This window comes from Carya illinoinensis, chromosome 1 (genome assembly GCF_018687715.1).
Source record: "Carya illinoinensis cultivar Pawnee chromosome 1, C.illinoinensisPawnee_v1, whole genome shotgun sequence".
Taxonomy (NCBI): Eukaryota; Viridiplantae; Streptophyta; class Magnoliopsida; order Fagales; family Juglandaceae; genus Carya; species Carya illinoinensis.
Genome location: NC_056752.1, coordinates 4,985,697 through 4,997,058, shown reverse-complemented (window position 1 = coordinate 4,997,058; position 11,362 = coordinate 4,985,697). Strand labels below are relative to the sequence as shown.

Here is an 11,362-nt window from a genome sequence, read left to right as displayed (position 1 = left end):
ATTAATAAATATACAGTGGTATATGTAATGCTTGACACTTCACGCGCACACTAAATTTTATTTTTAAAGTTGAGATGAAATAAATTGATATTAAAATTAAAAATTAAATAAAATATTATTAAAATATATTATATTAATATTATTTTTATATTATAATTTAAAAAATTAAATTATTTATTTTATTTTTTATAAAAATTTAAAAATATTATAATAATTAAATAAAATAAAATAAGATGAGATAATTTAAATATGTGTCGGCGAAAATTAAAGCAATATTGTTCCAGCATGTTCAATGGCAATAAAGGGCTTTGCTACATACAGTCTGTAAATGCAATCGGCGTGCAGTCGGCTGTACGGAATGAATAAAAAAATTATAAAAAATTATTTTTATATTCAGGAGGACCTACATGAATAAAAAAAAGTTAAAAAAATAAATTTTTTTTTTCATATAAGTTTCATATTAATTTATTTTTTTACAATTGACTACACATCAACTATATCTGCCGACTTCAAAAAGTATTTCTCGGCAATAAATCGATGGTACGTACTAGTACTACCGCGGAGTAAGCATTCTCAGTGTCTAACCGTCGGTAGAGGCTCCACCTGCTACCTACTTCTCATCATGATGAGCCACGTAACAGCTATTCCAACCAAGCAAAGTCAGTATAAAATCATTTCATGAATCGTTGAGGTTTGCAACCAAAACCAATGCAAGTAGCTGCCAAATATCAGTGATTTCCTCTATCTTAGACTAGTACGAGACGTAGTGTCTTTCGTCTTCTCGCCATTTCTATGGAGAGCTCAAAGCCACATGCACTTTTACTCCCTAGCCCAGGCGTTGGCCACCTTGTCCGTCACCTTGAGTTGGGTAATCGTCTCGTCGCCTATCATAACTTCCATGTAACTTTATTTGTTGTTTTTGAATCACATCTCTCAGCTGGCGAATCCCAACTCATTCAATCAGCCAAGGAACAGAAACTCATAGATATTGTTGAGTTGCCACCTGTAGACATCTCTGGCAAAGTAGAACCTGATGCTCAGTTCTTCACAAAACAAGCTGCCATTACTCGTGAAATCCAACCAAGTCTTCGATCCACAATCTCTACCCTGACGCTTTCTCCAACCGCACTCATCGTTGATCTTTTCGCAACTCCAGCTCTAACAGTCGCTGATGAATTTCATATTCTGAAGTATGTATTTTTCCCCTCTGCATGGCCCCTTTCATTGATGCTATATTTGCCAATCCTTGACAAGGAGGTACGAGGACAATATGTTGATCAAAAGGAACCATTAAAGATCCCAGGTTGCATGTCAATTCAACCCAAAGATGCTGGTTCCCCAATGTTGGACCGAACAAAGAATGAATATCATGTTTTCCTACAACGTGGGTCAGAGATGCGTATGAGTGATGGGATTTTGCTCAACACTTGGGAAAATATAGATTCCATGACGCTTAAGGCCTTGAGAGAGGATGAAAGCTTCGGATCGGTACCAATATATGCGGTTGGGCCCTTTGTCAGGCCGGTTGGACCTTCAGCTTCAAGGAGCAACTTGTTGGATTGGCTAGATGAGCAACCATCTAAGTCAGTAATTTATATTTCATTTGGGAGTGTTGGAGCTCTTTCAGCCCAGCAAATCACTGAGCTAGCTTTTGGGTTGGAGTTGAGCCAGCAAAGATTTATTTGGGTGCTGCGTCCACCGGCCAACAAGAAGAATATGCCTGGAAAGAAGCATGTGCTAGGTGACAAAGGCAACGATGCCCTAGATTACTTGCCCGATGGGTTCTTGACACGAACCCAGGGTTTGGGATTGGTGGTCACACAATGGGCACCACAAGTGGACATCTTGAGCCATCCGTCGACGGGAGGGTTCTTATCTCACTGTGGCTGGAATTCAGCACTAGAGAGTATATTAAATGGCGTGCCATTGTTGGCGTGGCCTCTCTATGCAGAGCAAAGCATGAATGCTATATTGCTATCTGAGAAAGTAGGAGTCGCAGTTAGCCCCAAAGTTGCACCGACTACAGCAGTGGTGGGGAGGGAGGAGATTGAGATGTTGGTCAGAAAAATCATGGGGGACCATGAAGAAGGGAAAGCTATGAGAGCTAGAGTTATGGAACTCAAAGTTAGCGGGGAAAAGTCTTTGACTGATGGTGGTACTTCATTCGATGCCTTGTCTCAATTTGCAAAGCAATGTGAGAATAAGTTGCTTGGCAATTAACCCTAGAAAATCGAAAGCACCCTAATAAATAAAGGAGCTACTAGTCTGTCGTATAAGCTACTAGTCTCTGGTTTTTTTTTTTTTTTTTCTTCTCAAAAACAAATTTGTGAGATGGGACCTAAGCTAGATCGAGTGATATCTTTTCTGTTCTGTACGAATTTAAATTCAATGTATCTGAGTAGTTTTTCTCTTCCTTTTTAATTTGTGTTTGAGATTATATGGGAAAGATTTAAAAAAAAAAAAAAAAAAAAAGTTGCATCATGCATGGGCTCCACGTACATTAATTAATTTGAAAGAAGAAAAATTATTTGTGAGGCATGCATGCATGCAGCTCCTATTAACCTCTATATGGAGTAAATAATGTCATGATAACTAACTGTACGTAACCCCAAAGGGGTAGCCTAAGTTACGAAGGACTTGATCTTCAAATATCACTTCTCTTAATATTTAAGGTTCAACACTTTATAGGTATAAATAATTTTTTAAAACCATATTTTTAATAAAAAAAAATAGCAATTTAATAAGTTTCATATAAAAAAAATTTTTGAAGATGCGGTTCACGAAATTGAAATTTACTTTATGAAATGGATTCAAAAAATCCTACCGCGTAGAGAGGTCCCCGACAAGATAATAAAAATTGTACGTCTCTTGCAAGTTTCTTGAAGAGTTCAAAACTGTCAATGGCAGGTTCAGAACAATTAACAGAGAAAGGCAAGTGATAAATACCAGATGGAATCCGCCACCTGCAAGTTTCTTAAACATCAATTGGAATGCTGCAATCTGTGAAGAGAAGGGTATAATTGGACTGGGTCTAATAGCTCGAGACCAAGGAGGAAACATTGTGGGTACAAAGAAAATAACACAAGCTGGGTTTAATGATTTCCTTTTGGCAGAAGTATTAGGAGCTTTTCAAGCAATAAAAATGGCTATGGAAATAGATTGTGTATTTTTTGAAGGAGATTCCTCCCAAGTTGTAAAGGGAATTAATTCTCAAGTAGAAAGTTGGGATAGAGTGGGGATGGTATTAACTGATATACACATGCAGCTATCTTCTTTTTCTAGTTGGAAGTTTTTGTTTATTAAGAGAAGTGGAAATACTCTACCTCATGATTTAGCAAAATCCTCTCTTGATGAGGATTCAGTTGTAATGTCTTTGTTGCCAGAAAGTAGTCATGTAACCTCTTAAGTTTAAAGTTAATATAGATGTATTTGATTTCAAAAAAAGAAAAGAAAAGAAAAGAGATCATGTTCGGAAATGAGTCTGATCATCAGTCAACACTTAATAAGTGAAGAAAAGGAAAAGTAGGCCGGGATCCTATATATTATAAATATCTGGCCGACATAAACTTTAATCGTAATGGATGATTGAATCATTTTCAAGATGGTGCCATTTGTTTTAGGAGTAATGTATTTTAAAATAAAATGATTTTATTTTTATAAATTATTTAATAAAATTGTCTCTAATTTAATATATAATTATAAATTGAAAAACTCTTAGGACAGTCGCCCGGTGTAAGCGCCGCATAAACGGCTGCTGATGTGGCAATAAAATAAAACGCACCGTTTTGAAGATGAACCATTTGAACGCGAGCTCCACAAGTAAGATCTCATTTCCTCCTTCCCTCCATCCTTTCGTCTTCATCTTCTTCTTCCCACAAAGCCCCTTCCCCTTCATCTCAAAACCCTAACCCTAACCTTTGAACTTCAAGCATGCAGCTCCACTTCCGGCATGCAGCTCCATTTCTGACATCTACTACCACAAATCCGAGGTCCGATTTACATGGGTATATTTTCTACTACATTCCATATTTTCCTCTTAGGATTTTCTTATCTACGAATTTTGTGATTTTTATTTTGATGTGTTCGATCTACAAACTATTAGGGTTTTTTAGGTTCTTTTTCTTTGTATTACCGAATGCTATTTTCATTGTTTGGTTTAAAGGTGTGGTCTTTCTATTTTCTTTCTATTACCAAGAAACTTGAAGATTTTTTTTCCTTTCTGTTGTAATCAAAATGGCAATTTAAATTCTTTTTCGACTGATTTCTAGTACCCAAGATTCTTCTTTAAAGTTTTGTTGACCCATTGTGGAGGGAGATGAAAAGGAAAAAGAAGAGAAAACTCAAAACGACTATACCTTACTCTGTTTCTCTATTTTCACTTTTGACTGAGTTGGAGCTCTTTAATTGCATTCACTTGAACCTGTGGGTTTTTTGTTTTTTTTTTTGGGTGAGTGTTTGGTTTGAAAATTTTGAGCTTGTTTCGTAAGGGCTTTGTTTGTTTGGGTTTGCCTTGGAGAATGCTCTGTGTTTAAGGTCTATTTCGGTGTCTGCATTCTTTATCTTCTAAATGAAGCCTTTTTGTTGTAAACTGTAGTTTGGTATGCCATAAAAGTAGCTGCCAATTTTTTCTTCTATTTGACTCGCCAGCTTTTCAGGCTTGTGCTCTTTCTTTTCTGCTTTTTTAGGTGCTTGAAAATCTTGGATTTCCCTGTTTTGTTTATCCATGGAAAGAAAAAGAGTAATTGATATGGTTTCTAATCTGTCAAAACTTGTAGTTGTCAACCTCCTTAACTTCTTCACAATCTAGCAATGTGTGCCTTGCATTGAGCTTTTTGTGTATGCTATTTTGTGATTAGGAGTTTATTGTCCTTGCCTATAAAAAAAAATAACCAAGAGTTATAGCTGATTTTTTTTGTAGTTGTAGCTTCTAACAAATTTCTTTAATGCATTTTATGCCCACAGTACGCACTTGGCTAAGTATACACTACAACTTATTTTGGTATTGGACCGAATGCTTCTCCGTCACAGGTAATCCAAACTATATTATAGTATAACATATCTTAAAATGTAGTCGTCTCAACTAATTGTCTCAACTAATTGTTTCAACTCTTTTGCACAGCCTTCTCAATTGCATCTAGCAATTCAGGATGATGACGAAGACGTTTATTAATAATTGATGCAGTTTGGTGGAGTAGAATATTTTTTGGTAGAGTTGCCAGTTGGATATTTTTTTGTGGATATTCGAAAGTACTTTTTGTAAATGAATATTATTTGGCAAAATATTGTCGGTAGAGATGTCAAATTTTCAGTGGAGATGAATATGTTCTATTGAAGATGATAATTTTTTGTAGTATTGGGCAAAACAATCACCCTACATGCAGTTGCTCTCTGTGTCCGATGTACAGTGTGTATAGTTGGAGCCATTCCTTTTTGTAATTGACTGGAAATTTGTAGTGGATGCAAGGACCATGAATTACATTGACATTTGTGGTAGAATGATATAAAAGTAGATGATTTACTGGACTCATGTACTTAGATTTGCATCTATATATATATATATATATATTTATGAGATTTTATTTGATATATTATTCATAAGACCCGTTGGAGGTACTGAGACATGCAGGTGTCAATGTAAGTCTGGTTGTGGCCATCAGTTCAAGTACTACTTGCATGGGTTTTGTTTCAAGTACACCTTCATTGCCGGCAGATCCTAATGAAGGCTTGCTCAAAGGAGTTTGGTGACAATTGAAAGCAACCTCTTATGGCTTGTGACCATTGTAGTTTAGAAGAAGATATTGACCCAAATGGGAAGGGTTCGCCAACACAAATTCACTTTAACAAGTTAACCATTGGAATTAGCACACTCGTGAAATATGTTTTACCATTTGAATCACAGACTTACATTTTAGAATCATGCAAATAGCACAAACAATTAGCTCAAAAATATATAATCTTACGTAAAGAGTACTCCATAAGCTTAGCAATATAGTTGGAAAGAAGCAGGCATTGCATCATAAATATCATCATAATAATGTTTGTCACAAGCAGAAGCATTGATACAATCCACAATTTGGGTCTTAAAATCCTTATTTCTTCCCGCTTTTCTTGAGTCCAGCACCTCCAACGGGTCCCTTTTGTGCCTTGGCTTTAAGCTCCTTGAGTGCCTACGTATCATACAAGTCGAATCAATTGTTTTTTGGTAGGTATACAGTTAGTTAAATCAAATTAAGAATCTTTCTTTCCAAATGGAACAATATGTACTCATTCTCAAAATATTCAGGTAATAGCTAAGTTCCAGATAAACATATAACTAAGTTAAGATATAAAGTATGAGATTTTGTTTTTGATAAGTAATAAAGCAGGAGAAAATCGAACTTCATCAAGTCACTAAGTTAACTCATGGTAATTTGATGTAAACATATCCAACTCCAACAGACACAAGCAATCCAGACTATGTATAAACCCCACAAACGAAGAAACACCACAATCAATGGCAGGAATTGAGAAGATCCAAAGAAATCTGTTTTCCAGTGTTTAAAATTATAGACATGTGACCCTATTTTTGGCTTGCAATATATGAGCTAAACACCAAATATGCACAAACCAAGAAAAGAAATCAAATATTCAAGCACTTGATAAGCACATCTTTATTATAACAGAGGAGTGGATAGATACGTACCATTTCATGGAAAATTGAAGTTTCTAGCTCTAAATTAGAACCCCTACAATGTAAAATTTTCATAAAGCTCAAAATTTCCTTTTCCTTTGATTAGGTACATAAAATCTGAAAATTTGTGGGTCATTTTTCTACCAACCTTTTTCTGCCTAGCATGTGCCCTCAGAAAAGCAGTTAAAACTTAAGTAGCTTTTGCTTAAAGGGTAAGATTATACAAAGAAACGGAAACAACAATGATGTAAAAACTCGCTACCTCATCGAAAGAGCACATCATTTCAAAGGAATTAACCAATAGTAATGCTACACATTAAGCAAAACACACTAAATATGCAAAATGTAATACCAAATTCCACAACCAGATTTCTGCTCAACAGAAGATCATAGCAGCATGGAGAACAAAATTTCGACAGGATATCACAGCACCATAAACTGAACCAGTCAACTAACATTTTTCTATAGAAAACTAGCACATACCCATTAATTAAAACAAATAAGGAGTCAAGTAACATCACAATTTTCTCATTACTCAAGATCTTGGCTTTTCTGCAAGAAACTATCCACAAAGCGAAGCTGACCTAATAACAAAAATGATACTATTATGTTTTTATTTTTCACCTCAAGAGCTTGCTTGGGTTTCTTGAACTTCCTCAACTCCTTGGCCACCCAACTACTGCTTAAATAATGGAAAGTCAAGACAACGGTTAGTCAGTTAGATCTCACATCAAACACATAGAAGAAACAGAGTAAAAAATAAATAAGAAAGTTAAAAATGCACCGTAAATAAGAAGTGTAATTTGAGAGCTAGATGAAAATTTCTGGAAGGAGCGACAATATGAGTTTTCACGAGCCGGAGAACTTATCAAGAGATGGAGCCAAAGCCAAAATGAGAGTCTCACGGGCAAGAGGTGAAAGATTTTCATCTATAAAACAAAAGGATAGCGAAGTATAGTAAGCTTGAAGACAAAGGAATGGAGAAGTACTACAAAGATCCGATTTTCACTATCTTTGTAAGTATTCACCCCTCACCACAAAGAGGACCTCTGCGAAGATGACCCACACCCCACGAAGATAACCCACATGAAGATGACCCAGTAGAAAATTCCCACAAAAATACCCACACAAAGAAGAAGACTAACTCAATGGCTACTTACGGCCTCTTAGAGATGACCCAAACAGAGTTGGTAACCCATGAAAATACCCGCATAACTTGAAGATCTTGTTGGGAATTTGGACCTCCCAAATTCACCCCCCAGGCTCTACCCTTTGCAGGAATAACAAGAAAAATAGAGAAATAATAACAACACAAGAAATTTACGTGGAAACTCCAAAACAGGAGAAAAACCACCAGACCCAGAGAAGAAAATTCACTATGTGAAAAATTGTTACAATCACATAATTTTTCTCCTCACCACACCCACAAAGCTACCCCATTAGTAAAACTTTAATTTTACACCTCTTCCCTTTTTACAAAAGGTTAATAGAAGAATTTAACTAAAGTCTAATGTTACTAAATAAGCTTTCAACTGGTATACTTAAACTAAGAGGTTAAGCCTCTTATTTATAACCTAAAGGTTTTGCCCCTCACTTACTTACCCACCGATGTGGGACTAAAAAGTACAAAATTCAACAATCTCCACCTTGCAACTTTGACTGGTCCCACAGCCAAGCTCCACCTCATTGAATATTTTCATAATCTCCGTTATCATGCTTCACCATAAAAGCATACCCACTCAGAATAAACCAATTCCAAGCATTTCACTTCGGCCCATATCGAAAACAACCTTACTGAAAATTATGATGTAACTTCCACGTTTGGCTCTCCTAGAAGTTCTTCAGCCATCAACATGAATTTCCACCACACACTCTGCATCAATGCCAAACCAATACCCGTGTGCAAACTTGTGGACCCGCTAATATTAACACATCCTCTATTATGGCAACTTTGGAAATTAGCAGTATGCCATGAGGATGTACATGTCTCTTTTTAAAGATCAAAATCTTTCATGGAGAGAGACATGACAACATTAGTATCATTTCCAGTATCTCCATTTACTGATTTGGAGCTACTTGCAGAACCTGCTCCAGCTTTTGGATAATTTTTCTTGACGTACCCAGATTGTCCACACTCCCAGCAGACTACTTTCTTCTTCATGGAGTTCTTCATCTTCCCATTTTCAGCTACTACCATCACTAAGTTCTCAAGTGGAACATTACTTCCACTACTTAGTCTTCTCTCTTCAGAAAAGATTTTACTAGTAACTTCTAAAAAAATTATTTTCTCCTTCCCATGTATCAAAATAGGTTTCATGTACTCATAGGAAGGTGGAAGAGACCAGATGAGTCTCAAGGCTTGATCTTCATCATCAATTTTAATTCCAATAGCTTCTAACTCAACGACAATGCTATTGAGAACGCTTAAATGATCTGAAATAGTTGTAACTTCACTCATCCGCAGTGTATGAAATTGCTCCTTCAGGTACACACAATTTGAGACGCCCTTCGTCTGATACACTCTTCAAGTTTTTCCCAGAATTCCTTTACCGTAGAAATTCCATGCACATTTGCAAGAATATTTTTGGCCTGGCACAGACGTATCGCACTTGCTGTTTTCAAATCCAGATCCTTCCAATTTTCATTGCTCATTTTAGATCTACTCATTTCACCAGTCACACTAGTACCAGTTCTGACTTTAGGTGTTGATCTGCCCTTCAATGCCTTGTGTAATCCTGATTGAATCAAGACATCATTGACTTGTACTTGCCACAAGCCAAAATTGATTCTTCCATCAAATTTCTCTACCTCAAATTTTATAAGATTTGAAAGCCTACTTCTTGACATTGCTTTGATGAATTTACTGTAGAAATGAATAGTACCTTACTAAGTCAGTTCCTAAGAAAGATTGGAGGGTCACAATGGACACACTTAAAATTTCCAATCTCCTAGACAGAACCTCCTTAAACTGTACGTATCCACACTACCACATCAAAGCTCCACTCCACAAAAAGAACATAGTGGCTCTGATACCAATTATTGAGAATTTAGATCTCCCAAATTCACCTCCCTAGGATCTACCATTTGCAGGAATAACAAGAAAAATAGAGAAATAATAACAACACACGAAATTTACGTGGAAACTTCAAAACAGGAGAAAAACCACCAAACCCAGAAAAGAAAATTCACTATATAAAAAATTATTATAATCACACAATTTTTCTCCTCACCACACCCACAAAGCTACACCACTAGTAAAACTTTAATTTTATACCTCTTCCCCTTTTACAAAAGGTTAATAGAGGAATTTAACTAAAGTTAAAAGTTACTAATAAGCTTTCAACTGGTGCACTTAAACTAAGAGGCTAAGCCTCTTATTTATAACCTAAAGGTTTTGCCCCTCACTTACTTACCCACCGATGTGGGACTAAAAAGTGCAAAACTCAACAGATCTCGATGCCGAAGTATAAATCGAGAAGAAGACCAAACCACAAAGCTTTTGTGAGCACAGAGACCACGAGCTCGAGAAGTAGCGACGCCACGAATCTTAATCTGTGAGCACAAAGACCACTGAAGAGTTTTCACACCAACAAGAAGCGGGAAGACCATGAGCTCTGTTTTCTTTAACCTTTTTGAATTTTTGTTTTTTTTTTTTTAAATAACTAACGTGGCATCAGCCGACTCCGTGGAGACTGTATTCGGCGATTGTACCTAGCAAAATTGTTATAAATTATATAACACGAGCTAGCTATTCTAATGAAGCAAATTAAACCATCATAAAGTTGGGAATTAAGAGATTAATTAAAAGAAATATGTTATCATTATGAGAAATTATTTAGAAAAATAGTAAATACACAACTATTTTTTACAACTTCATACTATATATTTGAACTCAAATAAGCTGATCACTGGTGAGGTTTTCTTTGGAAACCAAGCAAATGCCAAAAGATTTTATTTTCTCTATCTTAGAATAGTATTTCTGGTTAAATACAAAATTATTTTGTGGGTTGTCTTAATGTTAAATTTTCTTCGCTTTTTATGATTAAACTCTTTATTTTCTACGGTTTTAAGATTTATCATATTAATCGGTAAAATCTTCATTAAAGAGGTTGTGCCAAGAAATAAAATAATTAATAAGAATAAATTCCAAAATAACGACAATAAAGAATAAAAAATTAAATTATATATTCTAGGATAGATCTAGATTTGAAAATATAATGGAAAATGATGAGAGACAAAGCAAAGTAATTATAAGCAAATCAATCACAGGCACTACAACAATATTGATCTTTTCCCACTAGTTCTTTTTCCACTATATGTGCTCATGAAGAATAATTACTTATTGTTACAAATTGTATTAGTGGAAAAAAATATGTTCTTTTATCACTATTTTATCTCACGGTTTTAAAATAGTGGGTAAACTACTTTTTGCCACGAATTTATATTGTAGAAATAAATTAAGCTTTTCACACTAAAGAGGAGAGACGGCCAAAAAAAAAAAAAAACTTTTTCCCACGAATATTTGTCGCCGCAAATAAGTATTCTAGTTTAATCTCACCATTTAATCATCATCGTTGGATTAAATTTAGATCAAACGGCCCACATTAAATTGAAACCCTAATATATCCCCCCACCTCTCTCTCTCTCTCTCTCTCTCTCTCTCTCTCTCTCTCTCTCTCTCTCTCTCTCTCT

The 11,362-nt window shown here is 35.5% G+C and overlaps 1 protein-coding gene across 1 annotated transcript; it reads left to right on the top strand.

Moving 5' to 3' along the window:
* The first annotated feature begins 701 nt into the window (after positions 1 to 701).
* LOC122307210 (anthocyanidin 3-O-glucosyltransferase 5-like) lies at positions 702 to 2,421 on the top strand. The gene has a single exon (XM_043119934.1). The coding sequence runs from the start codon at positions 793 to 795 to the stop codon at positions 2,218 to 2,220; it is 1,428 nt and encodes a 475-aa protein (XP_042975868.1). The 5' UTR covers positions 702 to 792; the 3' UTR covers positions 2,221 to 2,421.
* The last annotated feature ends 8,941 nt before the right edge of the window (positions 2,422 to 11,362 follow it).

What these genes read in the sequence shown, in the direction of transcription:
- LOC122307210 (XM_043119934.1), top strand. Translation starts at nt 793, where the DNA reads ATGGAGAGCTCAAAGCCACATGCACTTTTACTCCCTAGCCCAGGCGTT.